General features: G+C 38.7%; 2 protein-coding genes across 3 annotated transcripts in view; one reads left to right on the forward strand and one right to left on the reverse strand.

The window, feature by feature from the left end:
• The window catches only part of LOC148721506 (uncharacterized), a 17,269-nt gene extending 5,806 nt beyond the window's left edge, over positions 1-11,463 (reverse strand). Inside the window, exons 1-4 of one of the 2 annotated variants that reach the window (XM_088735615.1) lie at positions 11,112-11,463; positions 8,907-9,201; positions 8,445-8,537; positions 7,308-7,441 (exon numbers count right to left, since the gene is read on the reverse strand). In XM_088735615.1, coding sequence (XP_088591741.1) covers positions 7,308-7,441; positions 8,445-8,537; positions 8,907-8,987 — 308 coding nt within the window. In that variant the 5' untranslated portion in view covers positions 8,988-9,201; positions 11,112-11,463. Of the gene's footprint in view, positions 1-7,307; positions 7,442-8,444; positions 8,538-8,906; positions 9,202-11,111 lie in introns of those variants that run through there. The other variant, XR_015992362.1, reaches the window with a different exon arrangement.
• Positions 11,464-11,512: 49 nt separating this feature from the next.
• LOC148721508 (uncharacterized) lies at positions 11,513-16,927 on the forward strand. Its single transcript, XM_088735607.1, has 2 exons — positions 11,513-12,387; positions 15,684-16,927. Exon 1 carries the CDS (start codon positions 11,623-11,625, stop codon positions 12,352-12,354), a length of 732 nt encoding a protein of 243 aa, XP_088591733.1. The 5' UTR covers positions 11,513-11,622; the 3' UTR covers positions 12,355-12,387; positions 15,684-16,927.
• The last annotated feature ends 5,573 nt before the right edge of the window (positions 16,928-22,500 follow it).

The raw sequence follows: 22,500 nt of genomic DNA on the forward strand, positions 1-22,500 counted from the left end.
TTGTACCCTGTGAGTTTGATATGTTTAACAAAAAATTTTTTTGGATTTCAAAATATTTTCGAATTTTGAAAAAATTTTTTTGGATTCGCAAAATATTTTCGGATTTTGAAAAAAAGTTTTTTGGATTTCAAAAAATTTTTTTGGATTCGCAAAATATTTTCGGATTTTGAAAAAATTTTTTTGGATTTCTAAATATTTTTTTGGATTTCCAAAATATCTTTGGATTTGTCAAACTTTTCGACAGTAAGTTTAAAATAAATATTGCGATTTGAAATGTTTTTCGGGATTTGAAAAATATTTTTGGATTGCCCTTTTCGGCTTCCGTATCCAAGAGCATCATCAATAACAGCAACTTGACCAACCTCTTGTCAGCCAGAGCAATCTAAAACAAAGCGTAAGTTCATCAGGTGCCTCAGGAAGGATGAAAAAGATCAAAAGCTAGCTAAATACTCGCATTGAGTCTTCGGCACAGAAAACTTACCAGAGAAACCGAAAATGAACTTTGGCAACAAATGTGTGGATTGTGATATCAATCCTTGAAATGACTGATAAATTGTTGGAAACCCACTTAATTTATTTCTTCGGTCCCATAGTTTATCGACATCTAATTTTCAAAAACAATTTTAAGGCACGTTCGTTGGCAATGTAGATAATTAAAAAATAAATTGACGCAAATCGGTCCCCGTCGGTATTGAGTATATGGATATGAATCAAAAATGATAAAATCAAAAATCTAGATTTCTTGGGAGAACTATTCAAAAATTTTAGATGTAGTGTTTTAGGACGTATAAGTAATAACTGGTAAGTGAATCAATGTGTATCAAAATACCAGAATAGCAAGAATTCGATCGTCTAGGATATTTCTTAATTAGATCATCCATATTTTGGGACATTCTCTGTTAACTTCCTTTTGCGCGCTTTTCACTCTCTCTTTCGCAAAAAAAAAAAAAAAAAAAAGAAAGCATCATTTAGTCATAACTAAGGAGAAATTTTCACTGTTCTCACCGTTTACCACTTTAACATTATCCGGTATAAATTCAATCGCAGTGTTACTCAACAAACTTACTGGACCGTCATGTCTAAACAACTCTTAAGAAATTCAAATTCGAACTTTGTGAATCCCCTTTGGGCTTTCTGAACGTGCAGTTAGCCAATATAACGTTTCATCTACGGTACGTTGTCTTAGTTTGGAGGTCTTCGCCTCGAAAGGGCTAAACGCTTAGAATAATAATATAAATTCTAAGAGAACATCTTCGTCAATAGGCTACGTAAGAAAATGCGGTTCATATACACTTAAGCTAAGTTATTTTATTAAATATATAAAAAAATGTGAGCGTCGTGCATTCAAGCTCTAGTGAAGTCAATGATTAACTGAAACAACAGAAGAGAATTTATGAGGGTGTAACTTGGCCACCGCAAGATGATCACGCTGACGTTTCGAGCGTTAGCCCTTCGTCGCACACTCTGAAACCCTAAATAATCTTGTTATACTTCCCCACCGACGCAGCGCGCAGTTTCTTCAGAAACTTACCCTCTTAGAGTTTGTGACAGTTGACATTAGCGTGAACAAGCTTTATTCGGAGTCGAAACCTAATTGTTCTCAAATGCTTATAACTTTGGATGGTTGTCTAAAGAAGATATTTTGTCATGGTATTTTGGTAAACAGATTAATCGTCAGTTTTAATAAATTAAAAAGCCTACTCTGTGACCCGCTCACAGAGTAGGCTTTTTAATTTATTAGTGCAGCGCGTTTCAGACACTTTTCTTTCAAAAAAATAATTGAAATTTTAAATTACGTTTATTGCCTTATGTTTTATGTTGTTATGTTGTAATGGTTAAGCAACTTTACGAGATCCGTGGTATCAGAGAAATTATATTTTGACAAATATGAGGAAGATATCATCGGAAATGTTGTTGTAAACAGCCTTTCATTATTCAGGGTCAGAACATTTTGTATCAAGTCATCAGTAACTTGGACATTTTTCACTCGGCTGTGATTTAAAGAATCTCTTTTAGGGTCTTTTCAGCGTCAACTGAATTTGTGCTAATAGATCCATGTACAAAAATGAGGAAAAGTTCCGAAATGGTTTCAGTGAGTGTGGTCAAGAGATTACGATCTCTTGGTCGTTTCGTGAGAAGTATTTTCTTTGGTGAACTGTCGGGTTTTGGCAACTAACAGCTGTTTGAGTAATTAAACTATTTGGCTCGGTATATTTTTTTTCTTCCTCTATTAAATGGCTTTTTGTAAGATCGTGATGTTACTTCCAAGATAGGCGGCTGGTCAACCCGTTTGTAAGACGCTCAAGACAAGTTCATGGTGAAAACAAATTAAAACGATTAAAAAAATAAAAAATTTAAAAAAAGTGATGTAGAACATAACTTCCTCTTAGAGTTTAAGTGGGCTCACAGGAAATCAAGACATTTTTAATGATAAAGAAAGGAAATAAGTCGCATGCAGTTCATATATAATTTCTTCGGTCGCAAACGATTCTTAGTTTTTCTTAGCAAAGTGTATATGTTTTATCGCTGATATATGATTTTGTCTCAGATCATGAGAACTGCTTGAGGCCTCTTTCAATTTTTAGGAAAATTTCCATGCAATGTTTGAAAAAACTTCCGGCTCTATATGTAGTCTTTTTGTTTAATCGAATTGTTACAAAAGATAGCCATTTTCCCTAAAAACTTAGTAACAGCAGACAACTCTTTCTTCCAGAAATTAGTAAGAACGTTAAGAGAGTAGTTTATATTTCAATCTAAATTTTTCTGAAGTCTTTATTCCAATTAGATCTCGGTTTAGTCTGTGGAGCGGTGAAAACACCGCGCTAACACCTCGCCAATGCCCATCCTGTATGCCGATAATATAGTCACAACTTCTATCACCAGCGTGAGTCACAAGCAAATCTGATCAATTGATACAACAGAGGCGTGTTTCACGATCGCGTTACAAATTAGGGACCTTAAACAAACCACGACGGCGACGGCAGCGAGGACGTGGCAAACAAAAGATCTAGTGGGCAGAACAATAGCTCAGCACGCGCGTTTTAAAACTTTGTACATTTCTTCGTACTTTGCAAAAAACAAAGTGAAATCACCAAAGTTTGCGTCATATGCGAACGGAAACCGCAACGGCAAATTATTTTAATTTCAATTCGGAACTCAGCGCAGCTACTACACGTTATGCTGAGTTTGAGATGTGGCGGCGTAAGAGATAGTACACACCTGCAGCCATTTTCGAAATTCTAATTAAAAGTAGAAATTAATTTTTTTAAATCGACGTCTTCCTTGGTGTCGCCGTCCTGACTGCTTAAGGTCCCTACTAGGGACCTTAAGCAACCACGACGGTGACGGCAACGAGGACGTGGAAACACAAGAGATCTAATTGGCAGAACAATAGCTCAGCACGTGCATTTTGAAACTTTGTACATTTCTTAGCCGTCCTATGCAAAAACCACAACGTGAAATCGCCAAAATTGGCGTCGTCCACGAACCGTAACCGTGACGGCAAATTATTCTAATTTCCATTTGGAACTCAACGCTTCTTTTATACGTCATGCTGAAGTTGAGCTGTGGCGCCGTATAAGACAGTAAGCTCCTGCAACCATTTTTGAAATTCTAACTTAGAGTAGAAACTCATTTTTTAATCGAATTCTTCCTTGGCGTTGCCGTCCTGATTGCATAAGGTCCCTAATATCATCTTTAGGACGTCACTGGGTCGTTTATGTTGTGATGACTCTGATTTCCACCACAAATCAGAGTCAATGTGCCAGTTTTTCGATAAACGTGGTTACCCTGTTTCTGTCGTTCAAGCGGGTTATCACCGCGCCCAACTTATTGATCGACATTCAGCACTACAAACGTCACATAAGGAAGATTCCGACCACATTCCATTCACTCTCACGTTTCACCCTCACAACCACTCAGTCAATTCCATCATTCTTAAAAACTTTAAATTACTTCAAAACGATCCAGAGACAAGCAATATCTTTTCGCAGCCGCCGCTCATTTCATTCAAACGCAACAAAAACATAGGCAATTTTTTGGTCAGAAGTTCTTTTCAGACTAATGACCAACCAGGCACTTTTAAATGCGCTCATGCACGATGCAAAACGTGTCCTTTCATTCACAACACTGATAAAATATCGGGACCCAAACGATCCATTAAGATCACCGATCACTTCACGTGCACCTCCGCCAATGTAATCTACTGCATAACTTGCACCTATTGAAAAAAGATCTACATCGGCGAAACAGGCAGAAGACTAGGTGACCGATTCCGAGAACACCTTCGAGACGTGGAAAGGAATGACAAGGACACATCGAAACCAGTCGCTAGACATTTTAATTTACCTAATCACTCTAAGCAACATATGGCAATCTGCGGTCTTCCCTTACACTTAGGTAGAACGGAAAGCCGTAAAACTCTTGAACAAAAGCTCATCTTTCAAACCGGCAGTCTAAATCCCACAGGGATCAACGAACGCTTTTCATTCCACTAATTTATTCGTGTTTTTCTCGTTGCCATTTTTCCACCGATAACGTAGCTCCATTTTCTGCCTTTAAAAGCACACACAACCCACAATTCCTCTATTCCCTCCGACGAAGGGCTAACGCTCGAAACGTCAGCTTTTGTGATCGTTACGGTTGCCAACTTACCATTTCAACTTTGTTTATATATCCAAATTATTTCGTTACCCTCACCGACGCAGCCCCAAACAGTTTCATTAGAAACTATCAGCCTTTATTCTCACGTGCTTTAAGATTTTGAAGTCGCTTGTTACGTATGTAAAAAACTGTGTCCTGCATATATAAGCAACATCTTTAAAGTACACCATAGTAATAACAATTTGAGGCAAGCCGATTTCTCTATACCAAGGTATGAAACTGTCACTTATGGCAAACACTCTATTAGATTTCTAGGGCCCAGGCTATGGACAAAATTACCCAAGAGTATAAGACCCTCAAGTCGTTCAAAGGCAAGATACGCGAACTCGGTATAAATGAGCTCTTGGATGATGGCTGCACACGCTGTAGCCTCTGCTCCACTTGAATTTTGTATATTTTTATTATAAATCCCGTAACTATTTAACTATATTGAGCACTGTTCTACGAAAATCAAGTCACACTAAATACATATATATATATATGTATAAATTATAAAAGAGCCTAGAGCAACAAATAAATCACAGTAATAGCTATGAAGAAACTGATTACTCTGGTCAAAGCAGAAGACCAGGGTGACATTAATATTGGCACAGTAATTCATTTTTAATTTCTTTTTTTTTTTAAATTTACTGAAAGGGGTTGACTTTATATCTTGCCCAAGAGAGTCCCAGACCTTTGGTCCTTAAAGCGAATATGAAAAATACCATAGTTTGTGCTAGCTCGAGGCAGGTAATAAGATTGATTTGCTGCACTTCGTGTATTGTAGTTGTGGATACTAAGTACTGAATTAAAGAAGCCATCGAGATAAAAACTCCAATTTTCTTAACAATATCTCATGACTGATGGTATCAAACGCCTTACTGACATCTAAGAATATACCGCAAGAAAAATGCCTGTCAATTGCCCATCAATTGCCCTTTGAAATCTATCAACAACACCAAGTGTAGTGTGATGAGTGGACTGCTAAGCCCTAAAACCAAGTTCATTTTCAAAGAACGCTTTTTTCCTTTTCAAGGAAATCAACTAATCTATTGCATGCAAGTTTTTCAAGGAATTTATTAAAAACAGACATCAAGCAGATTGGTTGATAATTGGATAGACAAGTGTGGGATCCCTTTTTATAGACTGGAATCACATTTGCTAATTTTAAATTGGCCGGCATTACAACCGGTCTCAAAGGAGGTATTGAACAAAACCTCTAGAGGCTTGGATATACTAGAGGTTTAATGAAGGGTATACTAAAGGGACCAGTAGCTTTGCTAGAATTCAGGTTATTGATTTCAGATTCAAATTCCTCCATTCTTGCAGGTGAAACAACAAAAAAAAAAAACTATTACAGGGAAGAGTTTTTAAATACTCTAAAGGTGACATTTCAACAATTGGTATTGAGCAAGCAAGGTCCTTGCCAATGGTAGCAAAAGAGTTATTGAACATATCAGCGATCATGTGACGATCAGTTATGACTTTACTTTCTGAAGTGAATTTAATGGTTATAAAAGAGCCTAGAGCAACAAATAAATCACAGTAGTAGCTATGAAGAAACTGATTACTCTGGTCAAAGCAAAAGACAAGGGTGGCATTAATATTGGCACAGTAATTCATTTTTAATTTTTTTTTTTTTAAATTTACTGAAAGGGGTTGACTTTATATCTTGGCCAAGAGAGTTCCAGACCTTTGGTCCTTTAAAGCGAATATTAAAAATACCATAGTTTGTGCTAGCTCGAGGCAGGTAATAAGATTGATTTGCTGCACTTCGTGTATTGTAGTTATGGATACTAAGTACTGAATTAAAGAAGCCATCGAGATAAAAACTCCAATTTTCTTAACAACATCTCATGATTGATGGTATCAAACGCCTTACCGACATCTAAAAATATACCGCAAGAAAAATGCCCGTCAATTGCCCATCAATTGCCCTTTGAAATCTATCAACAACACCAAGTGTAGTGTGATGAGTGGACTGCTAAGCCCTAAAACCAAGTTCATTTTCAAAGAACGCTTTTTTCCTTTTCAAGGAAATCAACATTTGGTATTGAGCAAGCAAGGTCCTTGCCAATGGTAGCAAAGGAGTTATTGAACATATCAGCGATCATGTGACGATCAGTTATGACTTTACTTTCTCTGAAGTGAATTGAATGGTTCAATGACCAGTCGGAGGCTGAGAATGGATAATTTGTTTTAACCGTTCCCAATTTTGTTACTATCTGTCATATTTTTTAAGAAAATAATATTGTTTTTCTGCTTAGTTTTAATAAATGCCTTAATATATTGCTATAAAGTTTCAACTTAGAGTGAAAGTAACAAGATTTGGTCTTGAAATATCTTTTATAAAATTGACTTTTTTTACTCGAATGGATATTTTTAAATCCTTGGGTTATCCATGGCTTTGACTGAAATTTTAATTCTTTCTTAGGTAAGGTAAGGTCAAGACTTTATCTAACGAGGGTTAACACGAAATAGCCGAGGCTAATAAACTTGCGGCCCTCTAGATAATAAATAATGAGTTCTTAAAGAATTGTTAAATGAAATTGTATTTTTATGTTCTGAGGGCCAAAAGTTGAGGCTATCTGCTGTTGCGATCATTAAATAAAGGCATGACTTATTTGCTGAATTGTATAGTAGTAAAAAAAAAAATGGCCACTTACTCTCTACCATATGACCAGGTAATGAATGCAGATCGAAGCATGTTGATTGTCACCGATTTTCCAGTGAGGCTGCGAAACAAACTTTTCATGTGCGCAGAGAATGCGGGTCCTGAAAAGCTTTCACCCTTCCTGTTCTACAAGGTGCAAGTAAAAAGAAAACATTCATGAATGGACAATGAACAGAAATGAACTATAACCAGTTTTAATTCACAATAATAGTTATAGTAATAGTAATAATAATAATAATAATAACAATAATAATAATAACCAGTTCTACCATTTTTTAAGACAAATGTTTGCAATTTTCAAACCACACCTCCCCAGTGGGCAAATCACTCGATCTTTTCCTCAAGACTGAAAATGACATTGAACTTGTAAAAAAAAAAAAAAAAAAACAGTACTGTATGTAGTGGTCAAGCTTTTGCTTTTCTGAGACCCCCTCATGCTGTCCATACCACCATCAGGTTGACACACTGAGTAGAATTAATTTCCAATCCCAGGCACCCCTATGAGGGTGGTTAAGAAATCCCAAGGACCCCTACGAGGGTGCTTAAGAAATCCCATGGACCCCTATGAGGGTGGTTAAGAAATCCCATTGACCCCTATGAGGGTGCTAACCTAGGTCTCTGCAGGTGAATCAAGAAAATGTAGTGCTAGGGTTTAGGGTTAGGTTTCAAGGGTAAGACATTTGAGAGATTCACCCTTTGAAAGGGTAAGACATTTGAAAGATTCACCCTTAGAAGGGTGAGACATTTGATAGACTCACCCTTTGAAGGGTGAGACATTTGAAATATTCACCCATTTGAAGGGTAAGACATTTGAAAGATTCACCCTTACAAGGGTAAGCAATTTGAAAGATTCACCCTTAGAAGCGTGAGACATTTGAAAAATTCACCCTTTGAAGGGTTAGCAATTTGAAAGATTCTGAAAGATTCCCTCTTTGAAGAGTGAGCAATTTGAAAGATTTAACCGGGTTTCTGAAAGATTCCCTCTTTGAAGAGTGAGCAATTTGAAAGATTTAACCGGGTTTTAGGAGTTTAGGGCTAGGGTGGCATGCTATTTTCCAGTTGAAGGTGATGAGTTGAAGGGTTCTCATGAATATTGTCCAGTTTCGGGGGATAAGTTGAATCTACTTACCAAAAGCAAAAAGTTCCCACTTTCCTCCTTTGTAAGGCGTGGACGAAACTCCTTGATGTAATTTGCAAGAACTTTGTACAGCTCGTGGCCAGGCTAAAAAAAGAAGGACAGATCCTTTTTCAGTTGACTTCCCCTTTTTTAGAAAGCGATGGGAAAATTCTTCGCACAGTAATGAGTATGGTATCTTTGTTCATGTGAAATCGGCAAAATCTACAATGATCCTTCATAATCGTAAAAAAAAAAAATAAATAAATAACTAGCTACCCAATTCCCTTGCCGGCTGCAACTTGGCAAATGTTAACAACACATGCTGTCCATTTCTTTTTTCCCTTGAGCTGGCATAAAAACTATATGTTTGGAAAGCACATTGTTTGCAAAGACTTTGCAACTGGTACAAATGTTCTTTTCATCAGCGCCACAAGAGCGTTTCGGGCTTTCTTAAAAACTGAGTCCTTATCTCACCTGCAGAGTTAGCTCATCCCGTCCACAGGAGCTTTTGGTTTTGTAATCATTAAAGTGGAGCACAATCGAATCTTCCCTCATCACCAGCAGATTTTGTTCCTTCCGCTGTCATGCCTCCAAGCTGTCTGGCTCTGTGACAATTCGAAGAGTTCGCATCTCAAGACCCCGGGATGGTGGAATGAAAACATACAGGCTTAAAAGGACCAAGTTGCAGCTTTCCCTGGCTTTCATGTTGACCTCCCAGCTCAATTGAAAGCGTTCGCGTTGGAGTGAGACGGCAGCCACAACCTCGTCCCTAAAAGATTGAACAACGAGGCTGACTTAGAATCAACAAAGAAAGTCCACATAATTAATAGAAAAGTCAAAAATGTTTTTTGTCCTTGTACCTATAGACACCATTCCTCTACCCCTAAGGTTCAGAGAACATCTCGAGTCAACTTTATCTCGGCTCACTGGGGTAAATAAGTCCCTCTTCATTATGGGTGATTTTCATATAAACTTATTCAATTGTGAAAGTCATCCTGAGTCCAATGATTTCTTGCTAATGCTAAACTCCTTTTCTCTTCCACCTTGTATCTCACAATCAACACGTATTACTTAAAGATCAGCAACCTTCATTGATAATATATTTGCAAATACTCATGCTATGAATGCCATCAGTGGTAATCTAGTCTCTAATCATCTTCCTCAATTCCTGATCGTACACAATCTCAGACTGAATTATTTCAATCACAATTTCATATTTTCCTTCGACTTAAAACCAGGAAGACTGGTAGAATCTCATTCAGTGACAGGACAACATCTGTCATTACTGATGGACTAAAGAATGAAGACTGTAGTGAGATATCTGATTTCACCAATGAACTTTAAGTCAAGTATACAGATAAATGCAATGTTCTGAAAGCTGAATGCAATCTTGACACATTTTGAACATGAATCAACTAATATAAGGACTCAAGCAAAGACTAAATAATTGGATTGAGATAAGTACACATGAACCATATTATTCTTGAACTCAAACTGTAAGACATACAATAATAGGTCAAATGTGACATACCAAATCCTCAGTAAAATAGGTCACTACCTTGAGGTTACATGTAGTGGAGTTACTTTTTCTGTGACCAAGAGGTTCTGAGCTTGTAAGTGCTGGTCTTGACACTCTGAACTACTGAGTTAAACTAACTAACTGTACTTCTTTTATAAGGAATTGAGCAATAGCAGGAAATTCTCTAGAATTTTGGAAGTTAGGTGTGATCATTCTAAAGGAAATTTATGATGCAAATCCTGTGTGTATGATAATTTGGTTATCATAGGAAATAGGTTCTGAAGATGTAATTCTAAAATTATAACAAAAAATATTGCAATGTCATGCACAATTGTTAGCCTGCTCACATGTAGACTATATAAAGTTTTAAACTATTATAAACATGACTTTTCCAAACTCGGTGAAGAGAAATTTATCAATGACTTAATTTTCACGTCTAGATCTGGAATAACATCTCAAGTGATCGTTATAGATGCCAACACTAGATTCAATATTTTGCTATGATCAGATATCTCAACTTGTAAATTATCATGCACCGTGTCGAAAGCTCTCCAAACGCAAAATCAAGTCGTCTACCAAGCCCGGGATCACTAAATGCATTCTTGCCAAAATACAATACAGAGATAAGCTCTATTCCCAAATCTATAGGTGTCCACATTCAAATCCTAATCTGATGTATCTTCGTAAGAACTTCAGGAATAGTGTTGTCAAAGAAAAAAATTATAGCTAGCAAATCCGATTGTTTTAAAAATGACTTTTTGTGTAATAAGATGAATATGAGAAAAATATGGTCTGGAATTAGATATCAATCATCAACATTGGTAAAGTAAAAGCTGATTACATTTCCCAGTATTCTTGAAAGTGGTAAAACTGTTGACAATCCCTGTGCTAATGCTAACATTTTTAATACTTTCTTTGTGGGAATGTAGCTAAAAAACACTGACAAAGACATTCCATGTGGGAACTGCTCTCCAACTGCTTTTCTGAAGGGCAATTTTCCTGATTCCCCTGTTGCTTCAGTTCAAGTTCAAGTTGATTGATACATATCTCAAATGGACAATAACAAATCCATTGGTCCCTACAGTATACCAGTATCATTGCTAAAATTATTAATTTGCCAGTTTACAGGTACTGGGTCAAAAGAACAAAAGACAACTCACCAGGGTAGCCAGCGATTTAGGGCTTCGAACTCCTCTCGCGACGAAGGCCGTTCTCTGTCGCCTTGCTTTTGAAATATCGTTGCCTGTGCTCTCAACTGACGAATCATTTGTACATCCTTGAAACCGGGACCGTGTTCCTTATGCAGAAACTTCACCGCATAAAGCAGTGAGCTCACGTGGTTTGAAATTGTCGCCGAACTGCATTGCCTCTCGTCCTAGCAACAACATTTGAGTAAATCCAGGTTATTGAAGGTCACGTACAACCAAAAAACAACTGAGAGAAATTGGCAGAGCTGAACTGACCGGCGAAGTAGTTCCGGCAGCCATTTTGATTCAAGAGACAAGCATTATGGTCAGCGGTCTAAGGGAGTCATGTCATATTTGTCAAGGTGTCCTTTTTGTCTCAAGCAAGCACGTGTCTCGCCGCGCGAGTTAAAAATATTGCTGACGTTGAACAAGCTGCAAACTTGCAAGACAAGAACGTCTTTTGAAAGCTGGTCAAACAAAAGCAATGAAGATTTCTTTGGAAGGAGTGATCAACGAAAGGGATGACCTGAAATATAGGATCAGAGAGCTTGAAAATGCGCAGAAATCTTCGGAACTGAGCATGGAAGCTATGAAGAAGGATATGCAGGATGCGAGAGAAGAACAAAAGAAACACGAGGACGACAGGAATAAAATGAAACTACAAGTACAGAAAATGTCGAAGGCAATTCAGAGAATAGAGGAGGAACGCGATCAAAAAGAAGAAGAAATAAAGAAATGGAAAAAAGAATTCCAAAAACATTTGCAACGATTGCAGTCTTCTGGAGGAGGAGGAAGCTTGTCTTTGCCTGATCCAGTTGATAACGCTTGCATTCTTCTTGGTCAAATGTGCTCGCGAGTGCAAGCGATGATGTATAAGAAAGTACTTCTAGAAGAATATCATAAAGATTATTGTTATAAAGTGAAATTTATTGACGAAGACATCGCAAGAATGGAAGGAGACCTTAAAGATCAGGCGATTGAAAGGTGGGATGAATTGAAAAGGAAAATAGGCTGGGATAACATCAATCATCCCAGAATACTGGAAGAGATCCAAAAGGAAAGAAATATTGTGGCTCATCCAGGTCTGCTTACGAAGGAGTTGCTTCTCCAATCTGCAGACTTGATGCAGGAGGCAGGAAAACTGCACGGCAGAAGTTCTTTGGCTTGTGTCCACGAAGTAATAGAAATGTGGGACCTTCTAGGGCAAATGGAGTAGTGAAAACCTCAAGCATGTGGTGGACTCATACACGTATGTACAATTAGAGTAACTGAGTGCTTTAATTTTGGTCCAGCCTAAGCGCTGGACTAGCCAAGATGTCTTGTTGGCAACAACTGTAAGAGTGACCAAGTTTCAGTGTTAACACGGCGTTTGAATCTCATCGGTGAAATTCATCATCAGTTCAAACGGTAGTGTTTAAAATGCTTTCAAAATACATTTACTACACAAGTTATTTGTAGAATATAGCATGAAATAGTATAATACTGATGTGTTAGTCAAGATTCTATAGAAAACGGTGTAAGGTGAGCATCCCAGCCAAGACATGGATTCGAAGCAAAACATTCTGATGATGACTTAGTATAAAGTCACTTAAACCATCAAAATTAGCTTTTTTATAAATATAAGCTTTATGTGGAGGTTTAGTGGAGCGAAGAGGTTTCAAGTTGATCTCGAAAATTAAAGCAAGATGATTGCACCAGCCGGAAGACATAAATACATTAGAGACACTGTTTGGATAAGTAGAAAGAAGTAGGTCGAGCGTTTTCCCAGATGCAGGTCTAGTTGGAGTATTCATTATTTAGCTCTAAAATTGTTGAAGTCCTCTACATCTTTCCCTCCAGGGCACCCTTATTAATATTTTGCACTTGAAAGCTAATCGAAGCATGTCGAGGTTTGAATTTTTCCTGAAGTATATTTTGAAATCACTGAACTCAGTACTTATTACTGTCCTATGAACGAGACAAAGAACACAAGACACAGGAAAATTACCAGAGGCCATTTACAAAGAAATGAAATCCGTGTTTGTTATTCTAGTGGAACAATGAAACTAGGCCTCAGTGACCATGACTTGATCTACACTATTCTTAAGCAGAAAATTGCTCGACCTCCACCAAAAGTCATTGAATACCGGAGTATGAAGGGATTCGATAAAGATTGTTATATAGCGGATCTTGGCAAGATCCCCTGGGACTCAGCCTACATATATGATTACATTGATGATATTTATGAGCACTGGCATTGTCTGTTTATTACTGTTGTTGATCAGCATTTGCCTTTCAAAAAGAAATACATCAGAGGCGATCAACTGCCCTGGATTACTCCCAAAATCTCTTCTGCAATCTCCAGGCGTAACATACTTTTCAGCAAATTTAAGAGAAATGCAACTGATGACAACTGGAATCAATATAAGAAGCAGAGAAACCTTGTTACTACCTTAAAACGTAATTCAATAAAGTCTTATTTTATCCAGGCTTCTGCTTAATGTACCCACCCTGGTGAATTTTGGAAAAAATTCAAGCCTTTTTACCTTCCAAAAGTACTTAACAACAAATTCAACTCTTGGAGGAAGGTCGCTTGATTACAGACAACGTGGAAATAGCTAATATCTTTAACAAACATTTTATAGATGGTGTTGCTGCTCATATTCCTATCTTACCCGAACATGCTCTTGTTAATCACCTTAGTGTCAATGAAATTAGTCATAGATGTAATCAACTGCAATTTTCCTTCCACCAAGTTGAAGCGGGCTAAGTAAAGAAACTGATAGATTCTCTGAATCCTAAAAAGGCCACTGGTCCAGATAAAATATCACCAAGGGTTATTACTGTTTCCTCTGAGGCATTGGGCTGTGTCGTCCCCTGGGGTTTGACGATTGGACAAAAAGGTGAATTTTTGAGGCCTTAATACAGCCGCCGCGAGAGAGCTGGGGCTTAGAAAAACTGTTCCCTCAATAGTATAGAAAGTGCAGCGCGCGCCTGTCACAGTCTCGTGTTTGTGAAATGCGCTGTTTAATTATGAGAGAATGATAAACTTTGAGGATGGGCTAAAAAGTTGAATTTTTGAGAGCTTAATGCAGGCGCCGCGAGAGAGCTGGGGCTTAGAAAAACTGTTCCCTCAATAGTATAGAAAGTGTAGCGCGCGCCTGTCACAGTCTCCTGTTTGTGAAATGCGCTGTTTAATTATGAGAGAATGATAAACTTTGAGGATGAGCTAAAAAGTTGAATTTTTGAGAGCTTATTGCAGCCGCCGCGAGAGAGCTGGGGCTTAGAAAAACTGTTCCCTCGATAGTATAGACAGTGGAGCGCGCGCCTGTCACACTCTCGTGTTTGTGAAATGCGCTGTTTAATTATGAGAGAATGATAAACTTTGAGGATGGGCTAAAAAGTTGAATTTTTGAGAGCTTAATGCAGGCGCCGCGAGAGAGCTGGGGCTTAGAAAAACTGTTCCCTCAATAGTATAGAAAGTGTAGCGCGCGCCTGTCACAGTCTCCTGTTTGTGAAATGCGCTGTTTAATTATGAGAGAATGATAAACTTTGAGGATGGGCTAAAAAGTTGAATTTTTGAGAGCTTAATGCAGGCGCCGCGAGAGAGCTGGGGCTTAGAAAAACTGTTCCCTCAATAGTATAGAAAGTGTAGCGCGTGCCTGTCACAGTCTCCTGTTTGTGAAATGCGCTGTTTAATTATGAGAGAATGATAAACTTTGAGGATGGGCTAAAAAGTTGAATTTTTGAGAGCTTAATGCAGGCGCCGCGAGAGAGCTGGGGCTTAGAAAAACTGTTCCCTCAATAGTATAGAAAGTGTAGCGCGCGCCTGTCACACTCTCGTGTTTGTGAAATGCGCTGTTTAATTATGAGAGAATGATAAACTTTGAGTATGGGCTAAAAAGTTGAATTTTTGAGAGCTTAATGCGGCCGCCGCGAGAGGGCTGGGGCTTAGAAAAACTGTTCCCTCAATAGACTTGAATAATGACAGTCTGGAGTTTGTGAAAGGCGGTGTTTAATTATGAGAGAATCATAAAGTTTGATCAGAGTTAATAGAGGGAACGGGAAGTGGTTATGAAAGCCGGAGAAGTTCAAACGATAAGAACAATGGGAGCCCTCTGAGGTTGAAGGTACAAGTCACATTCAAAACAAGATGGCGCTTGGTATGGGGAGACGATGTGGAAGTTATTTCAGACATTTTAGAAGGTGATGAAAGAGTCAGTCAGCAGTTTGTAGCAGCAGTTAAGCAGCATGTAAGTTGCGATTGTGCTAATTTAGGTGTCTAATTTCTTTCTACCGACCCAAAACGTTCGCTCGGTGATATGTTCGGGGCATGGCAAGTTACTGAGTCGAGTCAGCCTTTTAAAAATGTTACAGCCCCAAAAATTGGACTTAGATATACATGTCCTACCTGCAATGACTGATCAGGGTTTTTCTGTAGAAGCTACACTGAATGTCTGGTTTAATATGAGAAGTACTTGCTGGAAACAGCTCACATGGAATTTTTTGAGCTGGTTGTAGCAATGGGATGTTGCACGAATCGTAATTTTTCTTTGTTTGTTGTAGGTCCAGCAACATGAAATGATCTGCAAAGACTGTGTGAACGACACAGCAGTCTTCACCAAGGATCCATTCAGCCTTTGAGCGTCAGCATACTTGCTGAAGTTGTGGCTTCCGCAATCAGGAAAATCGATGAAACTGAATTGTTACAAAAAGCTTGAGGGATGAACTAAGCAAGTATTCTTTTCAACAGCCAGAGGAAAGAGGTTTGGAATTCACTGGTATAAAATCAATGTATGATGGGTTTTTTAAAGAATTGAGACTTGGTGAAGTTTTTCAGAAATATCATGCAACAGTCCCTGTGAAGTCTAGGCAGTTCTTCACTGGACTGTCAAGGAATGCTGCCCCATTATGATGGTGGACTAAAGTTGCCGACTGCCTCATTGCATACTACTGTAAGAGAAGCAAGAACTCTGGTGACAATGATCCCACCACTACAGTACCATCTGAGGGGCAAAGGGCTGGCTTGCACTACCTAGGAGGTCAGGTGCTGCACAATTTGTGTGTGAGAAACATGCAATAACCGGTACCGTGGAGAGCCAGCAAGCTATGGCAATACTAAAGGCTGGCAAACTTGACTGTATCAATGATTCAAACAAAGCATGCAAAATCTGATTTCAAGTAATAGAACCGTGGTGGGCTATGGTCAATTACAGAGCCAGCTCCAAGGAATCGTAACTGTTGCGATAACTCTCAAAGCTACTAGTGATAGTGATGGATTGATCATAACTGATCAAGGATGTATTGCATGGCATGATTACTTTGTGTGTGTACGGATATGCTGACAATTCTCCTTCCCAAAGGATGTGAGTGAGAAAAACAAGATCGAAATGAAGCACACAGAGGGGAAATTAGTCAGAGTTGCTAATCAAATGAACAAGGGAAGCAAAGTGAAAGCGCTCCATTTATATTTCACTTACTTTTGTGAACAACAAATAGCAAAGTTGTTTACAACATTATTAAAAGAACCTAGTTTCTAATGTTTAGTTCCAAACAATGTGACAATGCCAAATGAAAACTTTCCCATGTGAATGTGGAACTTGGTGTAAATACGATCATAGCTTGTTTGAATGGAATTTGGAGGATTATGGAAAACTACTTATGAATTATTTCATTCTAAAAACGTGTGTTAACCATTGTGTTAATCACTGTTTGATTGTGAAAAAGTGGTCTGTCATTTCATACTGGCATTTGTGGATGGCGTGCCAATGTTCTTCTCAATTTCACATTAAAAAAAAAAAAACACTTCCTATGCTTTCTGTCCTCTTACATTTGTTGTAGGACTGCAGAAGCAAGGCTACAACCTAATTGGCATTGTGTAGTTCCAGAAAATGTCCATACTCCGCTTAAAGAGAGGGTTGAAAATTCTTGGGAATGGGGGGAATCTCAAAGGCCAAAAGCCTCAAGGAAATGTATGAACCTTCATTGCAATTTCCAGAGTGTTGGGAGGGGGTCTTAAGAAAAGTCCCTTCTGTGTGGGGGAGGCATGGATAATATTTATAGAAGTACATAGGGCAAAAAAATTCCAACCTCCCAAACGAGGTTTGTAGTTTTAGTCACACAAACTTGACTTTTTCGTTGACCCTGACAAACCTAGAATTGCCATGAAATTTCTAACGAGCAATCTGAAACTCTCTTTCGCTTCAATACGGTAGCATAGCCAGGATATTTAGAAATTCTGTGGCAGTCGTGCTACTACACAGCATTTTTACAGTTTGACTTTTTTTCGGCATGGCCACTTGGCATCGGTAAGCTGTTCCCAAGATTTCTTCCCATCTTTCCTTCCTTTGGTATTGCCACTCTGACATGAAATGGATCTCTCTATTCTAATGGTGTTACTATTGTAACCAAACTGATGAAGAGCTGAAACCTGTAACAAAATGTTGATGATTGATATGGATGATTTAATAACATATGACTTGGAATCATTTGAGTAAGGAGATATTTTAGATTTAATGTTTGAGTTTGGATTTTCTGATTTCAGTATGACTCTTTTTCATAGATTTGAATGCAATTGCGCTCTGCAATTTTCCAAAAATAATATGTCCAAATCTATTTGCGAAAAAAAAATAGAAGAAGAGAAGAAAACACCTGTAGATATCAAAAACCCAAACCAGGAAGCCCAACCCTTAGAGCAACAATTTAAGATACACACACACACAGTGGTTGTTTTCGTTGTAAAACAAGATTTAATGGAGTGGCTTCAGTTTACAAGCGTCCTCCTGAAATAAAACTAGTAGTAGTAGTAGTAGTAGTAGTAGTAGAATCTTTATTTATACACGATAACAATTCAAGGTAAAAAGCTTGTGGGCTCGTGTACTTAACAAAATAGTATCTAGCCAACGTATGATTATACTGAGACACATTTCAAACTAAATAAGAAGCTATAATACAATAAAACATTCAATTTCCTCTCAAACTTAAAAGTACTTGTAATCAGTTGATCTATTCCTAGCCGTGGAACCTGATGAACTGGTAAAAAGTAAAGCTTGTGAAGTGATTGTTTCTCCTGAGATTCTTAAGGGCGAAACTACCTACATTTTTGAGGCCTTAATACAGCCGCCGCGAGAGAGCTGGGGCTTAGAAAAACTGTTCCCTCAATAGTATAGAAAGTGCAGCGTGCGCCTGTCACAGTCTCGTGTTTGTGAAATGCGCTGTTTAATTATGAGAGAATGATAAACTTTGAGGATGGGCTAAAAAGTTGAATTTTTGAGAGCTTAATGCAGCCGCCGCGAGAGAGCTGGGGCTTAGAAAAACTGTTCCCTCAATAGACTTGAATAATAATATATGGCGCGCGGCTGTGAGGAGACGATTTGGAAGTTATTTGAGACATTTTAGAAGGTGATGAAAGAGTCAATCAGCAGTTTGTAGCAGCAGTTAAGCAGCATGTAAGTTGCGATTGTGCTAATTGACGTGTCTAATTTCTTTCTACCGACCCAAAACGTTCGCTCGGTGATATATTCGGGGCATGGCAAGTTACCGAGTCGAGTCAGCCTTTTAAAAATGTTACAGCCCCAAGAATTGGACTTAGATATACATGTCCTACCCGCAATGACTGATCAGGGTTTTTCTGTAGAAGCTACACTGAATGTCTGGTTTAATATGAGAAGTACTTGCTGGAAACAGCTCACATGGAATTTTTAAAAAATGTCTCTGCAGCCTTGGAGCCAAGTATGAAATACTGGGGTCCCACTCAATTCAAATTGCATACACGTGTGTATGTTGCAGGTCAAAATTCAATTTTCAATTCAGACTCAATTTTTTTTCTTTTTTTTTTTTTCAACTTCCAAAGATATTTTTTGGCGATACAAAATGCCCTTCTTAAAATCCAATCAAATGGCCTGTGAGAACAGCGTGCATGTTGCAGGTCAACATTGCATCGGAGTGAATTTTTTTTTTTTCCAGACCTGGGTTGATTCTCAATTTCATTTGTCTCCTAGCCCTAATTATTCGAGAGGAAAATCGAGAATCAACCCAACTTGAAAAAAATTCAAATTGTGACCCATAACACACATCATAATCATCACGTCAACAAAACGGCAACACTTTAAAATGGCATGAGATGGATGATCAAGTAACAAAATGAATGTTTGTAGCAATGACACGAAAAAGAGTTGTAGTTCTTCAGTGGACTGAAGATATCCTAATCTGCAAAGACGACCTTGTGTATTTGACGGGGGGAAGTGCACAGTTGATACAAGCCCGGTCGATTCTTTGGCGCTTTCACAGTAACAGGCACTAGGCTGTCAACACTCTCCCTCCACTGTCCACAGCCGTGTTGCAGTCTGTAAAAGTTCTTTGAAACATTCTTGTACCAGAGAAGAGAAACCTCACCTTCTTGACCAAGGGAATGGATCTGTCCTATCAAAACCTTTGGGCAGTTAAGCCGGCTATCCTCTTCCACTACTGCCACAAAGTCACCGGCTTTGAAAGGGCAGTCATCGGAACTCTGCGGTTGTGCTTGGCCACCGTCGGATCCGTCGTCCAGACGGTCCTCTGCGTAGTCTCTGGCCAGGTCGACAGCAAGCCTCTTTCGGTCATTGGCGGTGCGGCGGTCGTATGTCCGCTGAGCCTGTTGCCGTGAATGTCTGAGCGCGGCCGCCAATGACGCCTTCAGGGCATCTGTGCAGTCCCTGTGAAATGGAAATCTGGTTTTAGAGATGGCTACATTGACAACACTGAATTTAGTGGGTACTGGTCCAAGTGTAAGTTGCATGTTTAAGTTGAGTTTTCATCTTAAGTGTTTGTTTTGTTTTGTTTTGGTTGCCTGTGGAATGAATGGCCTTAGTACAAGAGAAAATTATAAATTAAATTACAATATTAAGGTCGGGACACGCACAGAGTTAAACTAGAAATAATTAAGACTAAAGGAAATTTGCAAGTCATGGAAAAAAATAAATAAATAAATAAAAAAATAAAATAAATAAACAAATATATATATATATATATATATATAAATACATATATATATACTACTCATCCTCAATATATACTACTCATCCTCGGAGACCCAGGGGCTGAGTCGATTTCAAGTTAGGGCATGAAGAGCCCCTGGGGACACTGTCTTACAAGACTAGTTCCAAACGGTCGCAGTCGTTCTGCCATCTGATTGGTGCCAGAAAATCTTTGTGTTTTTCTGCCCAATCAGAGTGAAGTGTGCTTTAGAGTCCTTTCGTGTGTTTTAACACGGACATATACTAGTAGCTCAGTTGCTCGCTATGTTTGGTTGGACCTAGCGACGGAGATTTGCTTTAGGTGAAAAGTTTCAGTCTCAGCACACAATGTAAGAGAAGTCGATCAGATTGTCCGCGAAAATCTTACCGGAAATTATACTGAATACTTTCGCAGGTATCACTAGAGAACGTGTTTTAAAGTTTGCGAGGTTTGTATAAAACACGATGATTGCAGTCATTGATATGTCGCTTTAAACGTTAAAGGAGATTTAGGCTTAAATCTTTCTAGATTTTTTGCATAATTTGCTGTGACTGAAACTTTGCCAATCTCATGAAGTTATTTCGTCCCACGGGCCACACAGGTATGTCGAGCAACTGGCGCATTCGCCTACGTAGCTTTCTGCTTTCTGTGCGCGTCAAAATCTAATCTTAGTTGTAAAGACAATACGGCCAAGGTTGCAGAGAACGTTGAGTTCGTGGACGACCTCCAGCAAGTGCTAAGAGAAAGCTTAGCTATGTTTCCGGTTAGCTAATTAAAATCTGAACAAAAACTTATTAACGAGAACATCGCGGGAAGGGGAGATGTTTTCAAGCAGTTACCGAAGGGCTTTGGAAAGAGTTTAATCTTTCAACTGCTGCCTAGAGTGTTGAAATTCTTGAGCCAGGAAGGCCACGGATTCTCTTCTTGTCCCTTGGTCATTGTCATTTCACCTCTTCTGTCGATTGTTTAAGACCAAGTTAAATACCTTTGATTATTGGGAATCGATCCGATGCTGTTTTCAGTGGGAAAAACAAAACCAAAGACCAAGAAATTTTGGATGGAAAGGGCGGGTTTACTTTATTGCAAATGTCAGCTTAGTAGAACAGGATCATCTACCCACATCTATTAAGCAAAAGTTTCCACGCTCAGCTTTTCTTTTTTTTCAAGCGAAGATGAGATTAGATTTTGGCACGCACGGAAAGTTGCGCAAGAACCAGTTGCTCGACATACCTGCGTGGCCCGTGCGACGAAATAACTTCCCGGGATTGGCAAAGTTTCAGTCACAGCAAATTATGCAAAAAATCTAGAAAGATTTAAGCTTGAATCTCGTTTAACGTTTAAAGCGACATAACAGTGACTGCAACCATCGTGTTGTGTACAAACCTCGCAAACTTTAAAACACGTTCTCTAGTGATACCTGCGAAAGTATTCAGTACAATTTCCGGTAAGATTTTCGCGGACATGATCGATCTCTCTTTCATTGTGCGCTGAGACTGAAACTTTTCACCTCAAGTAATTCTCCGTCGCACGGTCCAAACAAACCAAGCGAGCAACTGAGCTACTAGTGTATGTTAAAACACACGAAAGGACTCTAAAGCACACTTCACTCTGATTGGGCAGAAAAACACAAAGATTTTCTGGCACCCATCAGATGGCAGAACGACTGCGACCGTTTGGAACTAGTCTTGTAAGACGATGTCCCCAGGGGCTCTTCATGCTCTAACTTGAAATCGACTCAGCCCCTGGGTCTCCGAGGATGTATACTACTGTAAATAGCTCCTAGTCTTTTCTCTTTTTTAGTGTCCCCAAATTAGTCAAGTATTTTTCCTGTCTTGAATTACTTTGTTATGAGGAAGAGCTTGTGAAAGCTCGCGTTAGTTATGATGAACAAATGTCAAAGAAATTAACCTTTGGCAATGTTATTGAGTCCTGGATTAAGAAGTCAAAGCTTGAATCGAAAGAGATGAGCGAACGGTCGTTATCATTGAGCAGGAAATCTAGGAGAAGTCACGAAAGTAAATCGTCATATTCTAGTTCATTTTCATCGTCAGTTGTGAAGAAGGAGGAGAAATTGACTCTTGCACAGTTGAAAACAAAACAGTTTCTAAAGGAGCAAGAAATAAAACGGAAAATGATAGAATTACAGTATGAAAATGAGTTAATGGAGGCCCAAATGGAAGAAGAGAGGGCAGCAATTAGCCTTGATGTTTACAAACAAGCTGAAGTAGAAAATGAGTGTTGCAATGTTGACAACATGGACATTCTGTCCATGGAACTTGAATCATCGGCTATACAAGGAACTGAGCTATGTTATTCAAACGAAGAACCTTACTGGAGTGATGAAAAGGCAAATGTTGTGGTGCAACCCATTCCCTTCGAATGCACACCT

Source organism: Stylophora pistillata, chromosome 10 (assembly GCF_964205215.1).
Source record: "Stylophora pistillata chromosome 10, jaStyPist1.2, whole genome shotgun sequence".
NCBI lineage: Eukaryota > Metazoa > Cnidaria > Anthozoa > Scleractinia > Pocilloporidae > Stylophora > Stylophora pistillata.

What these genes read in the sequence shown, in the direction of transcription:
- LOC148721508 (XM_088735607.1), top strand. Translation starts at nt 11,623, where the DNA reads ATGAAGATTTCTTTGGAAGGAGTGATCAACGAAAGGGATGACCTGAAA.